We start from the raw sequence: 14,351 nt of genomic DNA, 5'->3' as shown, positions 1-14,351 counted from the left end.
GATGTGTGAGGGGTATACTTAGTTTGTTTGATGTGTGAGGGGTATAGTTAGTTAGTTGATGTGTGAGGGGTATAGTTTAGTTAGTTGAGGTGTGAGGGGTATAGTTAGTTAGTTGATGTGTGAGGGGTTAGTTAGTTAGTTGATGTGTGAGGGGTATAGTTTAGTTAGTTTAGTTGATGTTGTGAGGGGGTAAGTTAGTTAGTTGAGGTGTGAGGGTATAGTTAGTTAGTTGAGGTGTGAGGGGTATAGTTAGTTAGTTGAGTGTGAGGGGTCAGTTAGTTAGTTGAGGTGTGAGGGGTATAGTTAGTTAGTTTGATGTGTGAGGGGTTATAGTTAGTTTAGTTGATATGTGAGGGGTATAGTTAGTTAGTTGATATGTGAGGGGTAAGTTAGTTAGTTGAGTGTGAGGGTATAGTTAGTTAGTTGATGTGTGAGGGGTATAGTTAGTTATGTTGATGTGTGAGGGGTATAAGTTAGTTAGTTGAGGTGTGGGGGTAAGTTAGTTAGTTGATGTGTGAGGGGTAATAGTAGTTAGTTAGTTAGTTGAGGGTGTGAGGGGTATAGTTTTTAGTTAGTTAGTTAGTTAGTTGATGTGTGAAGGGGTATGTTAGTGTTAGTTAGTTGATGTGTGAGGGTAAGTTAGTTAGTTGAGGTGTGAGGGGTATAGTTAGTAGTTGAGTGGTGAGGGGTATAGTTAGTGTAGTTAGTTAGTTGTATGTGTGAGGGGTTATAGTTAGTTAGTTAGTTTAGTTGATGTGTGAGGGGTATAGTTAGTTAGTTTGAGTGTGAGGGGTTATGTTTAGTGTAGTTGATGTGTGGAGGGGTATAGTTAGTTAGTTGATATGTGAGGGGTACAGTTTAGTTAGTTGAGGTGTGAGGGGTATAGTTTAGTTAGTTGAGGTGTGAGGGTATAGTTAGTTAGTTAGTTAGTTGAGGTGTGAGGGGTATATTAGTTAGTTGAGGTGTGAGGGGTATAGTTAGTTAGTAGTTGAGGTGTGAGGGGTTAGTTAGTTAGTTTGAGGTGTGAGGGGTATATTAGTTAGTTGAGGTGTGAGGGGTATAGTTAGTTAGTTAGTTGAGGTGTGAGGGGTACAGTTAGTTAGTATTGAGGTGTGAGGGGTAAGTTAGTTAGTTGAGGTGTGAGGGTATAGTTAGTTAGTTGATGGTGTGGAGGGGTAGCGTTAGGTTAGTTGATGACTGTGAGGGGTATAGTTAGTTAGTTGAGGTGTGAGGGGTATAGGTTAAGGTTTAGTTGAGGTGTGAGGGTATGTTAGTTAGTTGAGGTGTGAGGGGTATAGTTAGTTAGTTGAGGTGTGAGGGTCAGTTAGTTAGTTGAGGTGTGAGGGGTATAGTTAGTTAGTTGATGTGTGAGGGGTATAGTTAGTTAGTTGAGGTGTGAGGGGTATAAGTTAGTTAGTTTGATGTGTGAGGGTATAGTAGTTAGTTAGTTGATTGTGTGAGGGGTACAGTTAGTTAGTTGAGGTGTGAAGGCGGTATAGTTAGTTAGTTGAGGTGTGAGGGGTAGTTAGTTAGTTGAAAGTGTGGGAGGGGTATATGTTCGTTAGTTTTGAGGTGTGAGGGGTACAGGTTAGTTAGTTGAGGTTGTGAGGGGTATAGTAGTTAGTTGAGGGTGAGGGTATAGTTTAGTTGCTTTGAGGTAGGTGAAGGGTATAGCTTAGTTAGTTGATTTGTGAGGGGTATAGTTAGTTAGTTAGATGTGTGAGGGGTTATACAGTTAGTGTAGTTGAGGTGTGGGGGTATAGTTAGTTAGTTGAGGTGTGAGGTGTAAGTTAGTTTAGTTGAGGTGTGAGGGGTAATAGTTAGTTTGTTGAGGTGGTGAGGGGTATAGTTAGTTTGTTGAGGGTGTGAGGGCTGTATAGTTAGTTTAGTTGATGTAGTGAGGGGTATAGTTAGTAGTTGAGGTGTGAGGTATAGTTAGTTTGTTAGTTGAGGTGTGAGGGGTCGGAGGGGAATGGTCAGGGTATTTACTGTAATATGGGGAGGGGAATGGTCAGGGTATTTACTGTAATATGGGGAGGGGAATGGTCAGGGTATTTACTGTAATATGGGGAGGGGAATGGTCAGGGTATATACTCCCGAGTGGCGCAGCGGTCTAAGGCACTGCATCTCAGTGTAAGCGGCGTCACTACAGTCCCTGGTTTGAATCCAGGCTGTATCACATCCAGCCATGATTGGGAGTCCCGTAGGGCGCACACAATTGGTCCAGGGTCATCCGGGGTAGGCCGTCATTGTAAATAAGAATTTGTTCTTAACCGACTAGTTAAATAAAGGTTAAATAAATACAAAAAAGTATACAAATTGAATTCTGTGGTATTTACTATACTTAAAAAACTGTTGTGATTTTGCAGACTTTACCGCAGTATTTACTACCGTGTTGCTTTTTTCTCCAGATATTATATAAAGGTAGGCTACTATGTGTATGTTTGATTGCGACATAAGTGAGATAACGTGTATTCCATTCCTATCATCACTATGTCGTCGCCCAGCATTGATCTGAGGAGGACTATGTTACCTTAAGAGAAACCCTTGACCAACAAAATATTTTCTATGAAGAAATGCTAAACATACAATAGACCAACTTCTGATCTTTCTGCAAACAACTGGATTGATTCGCTAGTCATGGAAATACCTAAAGACCCGTTTGCACAGCATGGTCTCAGAGCAAAACGTATTATATTTGACCGCAAATCCACACCACTCCATTTAGTATGATGTGTTACTTTACATAAGGTAACATTACTAGACGGTTGGGTTGGATGGCTGGGCCGTATGACACGAATCTCATCACTGACAACTTTAGCATTTTACCAAATTAGCAACTTCACAAACTACTTATTAACTCGGACATCTAGCAACCCAGAAGTTCCGTGCAGGGGGGAAAGTAGAATTGATTTATTCCCGGTACGGGACCTATGTGTGCAAGTGCTTGTCAAACAATCGCTTCAAAGGGCTCCTTTCCTAGGCTACCCGCACACGTTCATCCACTCACAACCCGTTTCCAGCCTCCAAACAGTGGTGAATGGAAAGAGACATCCGTTAAAACAAAAGTCTAATTTGTCGATTGTCATTATGCCAGAATATATGCGTCCACTGGTGTCCCCGCTCGTCTCGGGCTACACATCTTGACAAAATGGCTATGTTCTCGTTGAACCACAGCGCATTTTGGAGCGTAGGCTGTACCGGACGATTTGTTCATGCCTCTGACATGCGGTAATGAGTAATAGTGGTGTAATAGACTACAGTTCTCTGGACATTTTGTTTGAATTATTGCGAAAGCCTCATGTTTTACCTGTACAGCGTACCCCTGCCATTTATTTTGTCATACCGCCTTACATTCACCCCTGGTTGCAGTGTTTCAATCTCATCATGGACAACTTAAAGCTACTTCGCAACTATTTAACATGTTAGGTAAATCCTTCCCCCTAACTTTAGAACTCTTAATTAAGGATCCGCCCCTTTTCCCCCCCAATTTTCGTCTAAAATTACATACCCAAATATAACTGACTGTAACTCAGGACCTTGAAGCAAGGATATGCAAATTCTTGATACCATTTGAAAGGAAACACTTGGAAGTTTGTGGAAATGTGAAATTAATGTAGGAGAATACAACACATTAGATATGGTAAAAGATAATACAATGAAAAAAACATGTTTAAAAAAATATATATTCATCATCTTTGAAATGCAAGATAAAGGACATCATTTATTATTCTAGCCCAGGTGCAATTTAGCAGTTTATGTATGAAGTTTTAGACTGATCCAATGAACGATTGCATATCTGTTCAAAATATTGTACCAAGACTGCCCAAATGTAACTAATTAGTTTATTAATACATTTTCAAGTCCGTAATTGTGCACTCTCCTCAAACATTAGCATTGTATTATTTCACTGTAATAGCTACCTTAAATTGGACAGTGCAGTTAGATTAACAAGAATTTAAGCTTTCTGCCCATATCAGATATGTCTATGTCCTGGGAAATGTTCATGTTACTCACAACCTCATGCTAATCACATTAGCCTACGTTAGCTTAACTGTCATGTGGGGGAAACACCGATCCTGTAGATGTTAACTGACTTGCCAAGTTAAATAAAGGTTAAACATTTGTTTTCAATATGTCTTAATCGCACCAGTTTGCTTTAATCCATTTAGTATGATACATTACTTTCGACTGCTTTAGTACGATATGCTACATTAGGTTAGGTTACATTACATAAGGGTTAGGGTTAAGGTTAAGAACAAATTCTTATTTACAATGACAGCCTAGGAACAGTGGGTTAACTGCCTTGTTCAGGGGCAGAAAGACAGATTTTTACCTTGTCAGCTCGGGGATTCAATCTAGCAACCTTTCGGTTACTGGCCCAACACTCTAACCACTAGGCTTCCTGTCGTCCCAGAGGATAATAGGATAATATATGTCCTACAATTAGTTTTATATTGTATGACTGCTGTTATATCGTTAGGCCAATGTAATGTAACCTAACTTAAAGTAACATATCATACCAAATGGAGTGTTCTGGATTTGTTGTAAAAAATATAATACGTTTTTCGCCGAGACCAGGTTGCCCTATGATATTGATCTATGTGTTGTGTCATAGGCTACAAGCTGGGATGGGCAACAACAAATCTGAACTCATCATGAGGGGACGCAGTTGATAACAAGTTTAGATAGCTGGCCGCTAAACTAACTTTGCAAATCTGAAAAATGTTAGCTGACATGTGCTAATTGACTGACTATCAGTGACTGACATCACAAGAGAGAAACTGCTGATGCACAACCGAATTTCGAAATTGCGTTTTGTGTATTCTACTATTCAAACTCGAAACAATAGGTTGAGACCCTTGCTGAGTTCGTTAAAAAAAAGAGTGGAAATTGATCCGAGGGCCTTCAAAAGGGGGGGTCGCAGGCAGCCAGTGGTCCATCCCTGATCTACATTATCGGAGAATACGATGAACGTCAATAACTATATCAGTGTTTATACAATAAGACATTCCCACAATTAATGTATTCCAAATAACTTGGCTCAATTAAAAGCCCCTACAGTATATCTTTGGCAGGATTGGGTAGGTTACTTCCTAAATGTAATCCGTTACAGTTACTGTCCAAAATTGTAATCAGTAACGTAACTTTTGGATTACCTGAACTCAGTAACGTAATCTGATTACATCCCGTTACTTTTAGATTACTTTCCCCTTAAGAGACACTAGAAGAAGACAAAAATGTATGTTACCAATTGAACGACATCTATTGCAGGATAAATCAATGTTAAAGTTTACACAGCTGGCCATATATGGATGATAAATGTTACTTTATGGGTTGGTTATGTAGGCTTCCTAGGTGGAACAATTGTAAAACTTGCGCCTTTTTTCAATGCTGATTTGAATGTCATTGTGAAAACAGACAAGGATCAAAGATTTTTTTTCCCCCGCAAACATCCTTTCTGAATTTAAAAGTAATTCTCAAAGCAATCATCTAGTTTTTCAAAAGTATCTGTAGTCCGATTACAATATTTTAGCTGGTAATTTAACGGATTACAGGTACCGTTTTTTGTAATCCCTTACATGTAATCCGTTACTCCCCAACCCTGATCTTTAGTGTTTTGCCAGATTCAATACTCCAAATAAACTCCAAAACCACATTTACAAATTAATACAACTTTATTTGGGATGTTTTCATTTTCAACATTTTTCTCAAGATGATACATGGCACATAACAACATGTAAACAAATCAAAATAAATGTTTCCTAAATTAAATTTAAAGAATAGTAATATAGGCCATAATCAACATTAGGAACCTGTAACTGTGGCAACATAGAACAGTAACGTTACCTTATGTTCAGATGAGTCAGAACTTGTTCAATGTGCTTTCTGATCCCAAATGTAATCCCTTATAATGCAATTTGCCCCAGAGTCAAATATCTGTATTCCTTTTTTCCTCCTTATGATTGGCAGGTATAGGTCATCTGATTCTATATCTGTGGTTAAAGGCAACTTCTACCTCAAGCTATATGACCACTGTCAAAGTTGACAAGATAAACAATCAGTGGTCCTGCAATTACTTATGGTTGTCACATTCGACTAATAAAATGTTCTCAAACATGTTTACATACCAAATTATTACCACATCATAAGGGAAAGAGTGTGTAATAGCAAATAATGGTTAACAAAACACTTGAGACAAATAAGACAAAAGAAATTGAAAACACAAATTGCGGTTTACATTCAAAAGCATGCCTCCCTTTTACAAAACTTTACATTTCAAAACCTGAAACATTCCCTTTAATTAACTGAGTGGAATACATTAAAAAAAAAGGCCCATGATAACATCATCTAGATTACGATTCAGAAATCAAACAGCCTAATAGGCCATTCTAAAAGGTTGAGGGCAGTGGTACAAACACAAAGAAATTAATAAGAAGAAATCAAAACAGCATAGATTCAAAATTCAGCTATAGTAGAAAGCACATTGTGAAATACTGCAGTGAAAGTTTCTGCAATAGAAGGTAACACAAATACAGACACAATAGTTCATGGTTTGTCGAGCACTGGACGTCACAGTAGCACTGGATGTCACAGTAGCACTGGATGTCACAGTAGCACTGGATGTCACAGTAGCACTAGATGTCACAGTAGCACTGGATGTCACAGTAGCACTAGATGTCACAGTAGCACTAGATGTCACAGTAGCACTGGATGTCACAGTAGCACTGGATGTCACAGTAGCACTGGATGTCACAGTAGCACTAGATGTCACAGTAGCACTGGACGTCACAGTAGCACTGGTCACAGTAGCACAAACAACACAATCTAAAATGTTCAACAGCCAAAGAGTTCAGAGTGAGTAAATTCAAAGTCAGTATATTTTAATCCTAGTATCTGATCCAATACATTTTATCCACCTCAATTAATGAATGTACAAATCAACTCAAATGGAACTGCCGGTCTACAACGCTGAAATATTCCCTCATCTTATCCATATAGTTAGTTTGTGTGTGAGCGGTACAGTTAGTTAGTTTGTGTGTGAGCGGTACAATTAGTTGATGTGTGAGGAGTTGAGGTTACAGCAGTGTTAACAGCAAGTGATAAAAACACAATGGTGGGTGGATTGAGACTGTGAGTTGATACCGTGTGCCCTTTGACACCTGAGTGGCTCTTTAGAGGGACTGGTAGCCATCTGATCTTTTTCGCCTGCTCAGGAGATAGGCCACCACCACGATGATGATGAGGATAAGGAGGACAATCCCCACAGCAATGGCCACGCGGTAGTCGGCAGGTCTGTCGGCTGAGCAGGGGTCAGCTGGAACACAGACAAATGGGTTTAGGGTCAGAGCTAAGGCCGGATGGAATCTGCAGGGGGACATTTTCCGCATTCACTAACTATACGCGTGTTAGTCTACATATCTAATCTAGACAATTGAAGCTATTAATCAATTGTTAAGAGTATTTGGTTTGGATCGGTGAATCAACCACTGAGGACCAGGTAGGAACAATGACATGAACAGATGAAACATGTTTGTTTTATTTTTGTAGTAATCTAAAACCTGTAAACACATACTGTCAGAAGACATTTAACATGTTTGCCCTGAAGTTTAGTATGTTCAACATTACAATGTAATGGGATACATACATGTGCCAAAGTCCCACTCCTTGGTGATGTTGAAGGCCTGTATCCTGTCCTGGGTGACATCCAGATAGAGCCCGTTTCCCATGAAAACTGATTCGCTCTTGCAGGAGTAGGAGTGGCCAACCTTAGCGAGGAAGAGATCCAGTGACCCGTTTTTGGCGGCGTAGGGTGGAGACATTTTGCCGTTGTCTGTAGCATAAAAACAAACATCACAAATGTAGCATTTTTGTCTCTGACCACGGGGAAGTGTTGGTGAAAAAACATTAAAACTTGTTAGTCTACATGGCATTAAAAGGTGTTTGTTTATTCTGGGAACAGGTGCACTACTGTAAATTCCCTATTCAAAGATAAGGCCTTGTTTCAATCATATGACGCAGACACACATACAGATGTTGGATATTAATTTGAGCCAGTGTTTGCTTCAGCAGGAAAATAATCCCGCAGCAACAGGAAATGTGAATTCTTATGTGGATTATAATTAATGGACATTTTTGTATGGGTTGATACATTTTTCTTTAGTGCAAATCAAGCATGAAATTTCAAAGTGGAAATTACAAACGGTAGAAGCATTTTTAAAAGTCAAATACACTACAAGTTTGCATTTCCTGCATGCAGGAAAATTATCCGTAACAAAAGAGTGATCAAATCAAGATCCTACATCTGTAGATGTGTTGGTGGTTGGTTGTTAAGCAAAGCCGTGTTAATATTTACCCTTATATTACACAATCTCTTCCAGAGACTGACATATCAATGCAAACGAGCAACTGATGTGGGCCTATTGAAAAAGTCCAAAGTGTCAACCACAACAGGAACTTGGTGGAGAACACATTTACTGCATGAATAACACTGGCTAGGGCTAATACGTTCATCGTTCTATAATATGTGGTCCACTGCACTGACAGACAGGTTGGGAATAAGAATCTCTGTGACCAGATGACATATAACTTTACCTCCAGATGTTAACGGGTAGGAAAGATAGAAAGAAACAGTGTCGACATAGACAGCATTTTGGGTGGTGTTCTGAAAAAGACAAGAGAAGGATTTATTTTCACACACACACACACACACACACACACACACACACACACACACACACACACACACACACACACACACACACACACACACAAGGAATCACCTAGTCAAAAGTTTGTATTGTGTCACAATGGCATTAAAGCAATGTTTACTCTACCATAATACATTTTATGACTCTCCTAGTAACATCAACGCTAAAACAATATGACGATTTCACAGTACCACTAGACAGTGGCTAGAGAAATTACAACGTTGCAATCTAACCCAGTCCACTAATTCATCACTTTTTCCACACAAGGTTGCTAAAGTTTCCCTAACAGGATGTAAAAAAACATGTCTTCTGCCACCCTAGTTCCCCTTTACAAGCCAATGTTCCCTTTTGAACACAAGTCAAACAATTTTGCAATTGATCATAACTGTGTAGATTGAAATATTTTTTTTATTTAACTTTTATTTAACCTTTATTTAACCTTTATTTAACCTTTATTTAACCTTTATTTAACTAGGCAAGTCAGTTAAGAACAAATTATTTTTCACCTTTTCACATCACTTTGACATCCTGTGTATCAAGCTCCACAGTATCTATCCTGGGCTGTATCAAAACCGGCCGTGATCGGGTGTCCCATAGGGCGGCACACAATATGCATTTCGCTGTAAGGTCTACCTACACCTGTTGTATTCGGCTCATGTGACAAATACAATTTGATTTGGCCCAGTGTCATCCTGGTTAGGGGAGGGTTTACAATTTAATGAATGTACAAATCAACTAAAATGGAACTGCCGGTCTACAACGCTGAAATATTCCCTCATCTTATCCATATAGTTAGTTTGTGTGTGAGCGGTACAGTTAGTTAGTTTGTGTGTGAGCGGTACAGTTAGTTAGTTTGTGTGTGAGCGGTACAGTTAGTTAGTTTGTGTGTGAGCGGTACAGTTAGTTAGTTTGTGTGTGAGCTTTATCTAAGGTCAGGGCCATGTGACCTGACTAGGAAAAACTTGGGACCATATGTGGCATATAGAGATATAGGGCCCGGAGTTTGTCCAGGTCCGGGTCCCAATGCAAGGAAAACCTCCTGGCCCTTTGATCCAATATCTTAAAAACACTGGCACATGTAGAATAACCTTATTTCCATGCATGTCTTGTCTCCCCATACACAAATAACCATTATTCAACATTTTACAAACAGTGTTCGATTAATCATTATAGATCTCCATAAATGTAATAAAGGGTCAACAAACAGCAGGCTAATCTCTAAACATGTTGTAAACCCGGGTAATATTCATTAAGGCTCACAGTAGAAAGAAAAAAAAACATTTTCCAACAGAAAGAAAAAAATGAACGATTCTTATTGGACAAGTTCAGGTAGTCTCTCTCTGTTTCAGTACATTTTCTTCTGTTTGGTGCCTAATGAATAATACCCTGGGATGGTTGTTCTTTTTCTCAGTGGATAGTGGTGATAGGAGTGTCGAAGCCTTTCTTACCTTATTAAACATGAAGGTGATGAAGCCCTCCTTGAACGTGAGGGTGAAGTTGGCCGTGGATTTCTCACAACCCCCTGCAACACTTGTCTTCAATGGTTGAACGATGAACACTCCCGTCTGGAAAATGAACAGATGACATTAGTTGTACGTACACATGTCACACACACACACACACAATGACGTAATGTTGAGGAAACAGAACATTAAAAACACAGAGGTGGCTTATGGCCTACCACGTGTCAATAAGATGGAGGATGGTAAAAATATCCTGGACCTACAAAACATCAACTGAAAGAGTTGGTAACTCAGTGGCTCAATACATGTAATAAACATGTAATAACTACGGTGACACAGGGCATTTTTCCCTGTTTTGCAAGCCTCGTATGATGCACTCTCATGGGCAACGCACTTTCAGTAAGTCTTAGTTTGCCCCAATTTGACCGTCACATAATCAGCCACGGTGTTCTTGGTGTTTGTCATGAGGCTCACACGGTTCTGTACCTTTCCAGTGTCTTCCACTCTGATCTGTAGGGCCAGCTGAGCCATCACACACAGACTCTTGTCCGACTTGAGAGTGTAGTTTCCCACGGTCAGGTTAGCAGCAGGGGTGGGCTCCGGTTTTGGAGTGGCAGTAGTGGTGGGAGCATGTGTGGTGGTGAGGGCAGCTGTGGTAGTATTGGCTGTGGTGGCATTGGCTGTTGTGGGGGCAGCTGTGGTGGCATTGGCTGTTGTGGGGGCAGCTGTGGTGGCATTGGCTGTTGTGGKGGCAGCTGTGGTGGTATTGGCTGTTGTGGRGGCAGCTGTGGTGGTATTGGCTGTTGTGGAGGCAGCTGTGGTGGTATTGGCTGTTGTGGAGGCAGCTGTGGTGGTATTAGTTGGGGGTTCTGTGGTGGATAATGCAGGCGAAGTTGTAGTAGAGGTAGTGTTGGACGTGGCGTCAAACTCAGAGGGTGGGAAGACAGTTGCAGACGGTTTGGATCTTTTGGTGTCCTCTTGAGCAGATGCCAGCGCTTCAGGGGGAGAAAGAACCAATAGTTAAACTTTATTCTTGTTTGATAATTAGATATTCTCCAGCATTATCATTAGATGTAAATCAAATCTTTTGAATTGAGGATTCCATAAACCAGGACGAATGGTGAAGTAACTTTTTCAAATCTTGATTTGGAGAATTAGGTGTTGGCTTTAGTCCATGAACCCTGCCCTAAAATACATGTGACTACAATCTTAGAAACATCTTGCTATCTAAAACTTAAACAGGTTCTTCAGCTGTCCCCATAGGATAACCCTTTGAATAACCTTTTTGGTTCCAGGTAGAACCTTTTGGGGTTCTTTGTAGAACCCGTTTCACCGAGGGTTCTACCTGGAAGCCAAAAGGGTTCTACCATGAGGACAGCTGAAGAACCCTTTTGGAACCGTTTTTTCTACGCATGTAACCTGAAACATGAAACCTGCAACTTGGTATGGGTTTATCCGGAAGTGCAGAATAAAATATTTCAATGCTTTCCGTGTATGCTGCAACAACAACCTCGACTTAATGCCGCATTCACGTGCTATAATACATTTGGGGGAGGGACAGAATTAGTATTCATGCATTCTGGTATGATGTTAGCCATGTATGTGTTCGTTTTAATCAACTTTATCGTTCACTTTTTATTATTTGATTGGCTAAATATATACCGCGTTCGCTTTGTAGTCGGAACTATAAGACACTCGGAAATGTCAGACTTGCTAACTGGTTGTAGTTATACACGTGCCGCGTTCAACCAGCTAGCAAGTCGGACATTTCCGAGTTTCCTAGTTCCGACGACAACTTGAACGTGGTATATATTTAGCCAATCAAATAATAAAAGGTGAACGATAAAGTTGATAAAAACTAATAAATATATAGCTAACATCATACCAGAATGCATGAAAACAAATTCTGTCCCTCCCCCATATGTATTATTATATATATATAATATATATATATATATATATATATTTTTTTTTAAATGTACCTTCTGTGAAATCTCTGTCCTAACGCGGCCGTAACAGAACGATCATCAAAAAGAATAAAACAATAAAAATAAAAAAAGCTAATCAGAATGAACATTTCATAATGATTTATTAGACAACAAATCGAAACTCACATGACCATACTTCAACCAACTCGTGGAAAACAAAACACATAGGCTACTACTCCGTAACGTGATTAGGGGTATGGAATACGGAAAAATATATGGAAAGAAATAGGCTATTATAGTCATGTAATATAATGATGAGAAATGACACATGGTTATTGATTTGCAGGGAATTTAACATCAGAGAAATGAAAGCTTTTTCGACCTCTGAAACAGAAAAATAGGTGGATCCCCTCTTACATAATCAAAATGATCTAAACCATATCATGACATTTTGGGGAATATTTTTGTTTTTTTTAACCTGAAAAGATTCCGTTTGAGATGAGTAGCAGATTGACCAACAAATCTATTCTATTTAGGAAAATCGGGGGAACTTACCTGAGACAATAGCGCAGAGTATAAACACGAACAGAAGTACCTTCTTCATTTTGACTGATTCTACTATTCGCCGTTCAAACCAATATAATAGCCTACAATGTGTCTGACCCAAACTCTTTATCCCGTAGATGTAAGCTAGCCAGACAAACGACTCCAGCAAAATGGAGAAATGTGTCGATCAGCAGCTGCGTTATACGAAGGAAACGAAACTAAACCAACAAGTTCGAGGAAGTTGGAACTATTCCACAGTCACTGCACAGTCAGACCACGAGCGTTGAGGTTGACGTAGATATTGCTCAATAAACTGATAGGGTCAGTGCTAACCGGAAACCATGGGACATCCCTACTCCTATTGAAGTTGAAATGTAAAATGGTAAGGGTTCGGGTAGGGGTTAAATAGGGGTTCGGGTTAGGGGAGGGACGTCCCAAGGATAACAGATAGCAGTGATCAAACTGATACAGTAGGAATAGGATATGAAGCAGAAAGCAAGAAGACGAAAGTTGGGCTAACATTATAACTATTTCCTTTAATTGTGATAAGAACAAACTGTCCTTGACTCGTGTTTTGATGAAGACGATATGACATTGAGTTTTGAATTTGGATTGCGTTATGTTAGACAGAAACAAATCTATAATTTCGGGGACTTCAATAGGCATTAGGTTTGGAAAGTCTCAACCACAAATCATGCAATGGTCTTGAGTTTTACAGCTGCTGGGGTCAAAATCATGTGACAAAAAAACAGGAAATAAGTCACACCTCTAAATGGCGCGCGCACACACGCACACAGAGAGAGAGGGAGGGGGGGGAAGTAGTGTAGAAAACTAAAAAAAAAAACAATTAGGCAACTACAAATTAAATCCCTTTTGGATAACTTCCTGGAGAAAACATTTCGCTGTAATAGTGAACGTGTAAACTTGGCAGTAGAAAGTCTAAACAGTATATTTGACCTTTCAACTTCTCTACCAAATCTAAAAATGTAGAGCAGACAACCTAAGAAACTTAAAAATTGTCAGAGACGTGTGTATAGGTGGCAGGGAAGTCAGGCGCAGGAGAGTCAAACGGAGTGTAAAATGGAGTCTTTTAATAAATGTCCAAGAAACATGCTCCATAACACTAAATAGAAAATGAAATAAACAAATATGGGTACGAAGACCCGTCGCGCACCTATACAAAATAAACACTACACTGACAACAAACAATCTCTGACAAAGACATGAGGGGAAACAGAGGGTTAAATACACAACAGGTAATGGATGGGATTGAAAACAGGAGTGTGGGAAGACAGGACAAAACCAATGGAAAATGAAAAATGGATCAATGATGGCTAGAAGACCGGTGACGTCGACCGCCGAGCACCGCCCGAACAAGGAGAGGCAACGACTTCGGCAGAAGTCGTGACAAAAATATTGACAAACGGTTTGATGAAGAATCCAAAAACCTAAGAAAGAAATTGAGAAACCAATCCAAACAAAAACATAGAAGCCCAGAAAACCTGAGCCTTCACTAAAGTGAATCACTTAAACAATGATTAAATACACTATTGGGAAAAAAGGAACAGCACCTCAGAAATCAGCTCAATGTAATTGAAGAATCCATAGAACACACAAAACAAACAAGGACACAAAGAGTTATCTATCCAAAACAGAGATGTATGGATAAACAAATTCTCCAATCTTTTTGGCTCTATAACAAA

The 14,351-nt window shown here is 39.7% G+C and overlaps 1 protein-coding gene across 1 annotated transcript; it reads right to left on the bottom strand.

The window, feature by feature from the left end:
* Positions 1 to 7,019: 7,019 nt before the first annotated feature.
* cd68 (CD68 molecule) lies at positions 7,020 to 12,951 on the bottom strand. Its single transcript, XM_024136500.2, has 6 exons — positions 12,658 to 12,951; positions 10,661 to 11,169; positions 10,160 to 10,276; positions 8,596 to 8,665; positions 7,649 to 7,834; positions 7,020 to 7,318 (listed from the first exon to the last, which is right to left on the bottom strand). The coding sequence occupies exons 1-6, from the start codon at positions 12,704 to 12,706 to the stop codon at positions 7,176 to 7,178; spliced, it is 1,074 nt and encodes a 357-aa protein (XP_023992268.1). The 5' UTR covers positions 12,707 to 12,951; the 3' UTR covers positions 7,020 to 7,175.
* Positions 12,952 to 14,351: the final 1,400 nt, after the last annotated feature.

This window comes from Salvelinus sp. IW2-2015, unplaced genomic scaffold (genome assembly GCF_002910315.2).
Source record: "Salvelinus sp. IW2-2015 unplaced genomic scaffold, ASM291031v2 Un_scaffold933, whole genome shotgun sequence".
In the NCBI taxonomy this organism is placed as follows: domain Eukaryota; kingdom Metazoa; phylum Chordata; class Actinopteri; order Salmoniformes; family Salmonidae; genus Salvelinus; species Salvelinus sp. IW2-2015.
Note: the sequence above shows the minus strand (reverse complement) of the source record. Positions and strands in the feature narration are given on the sequence as shown.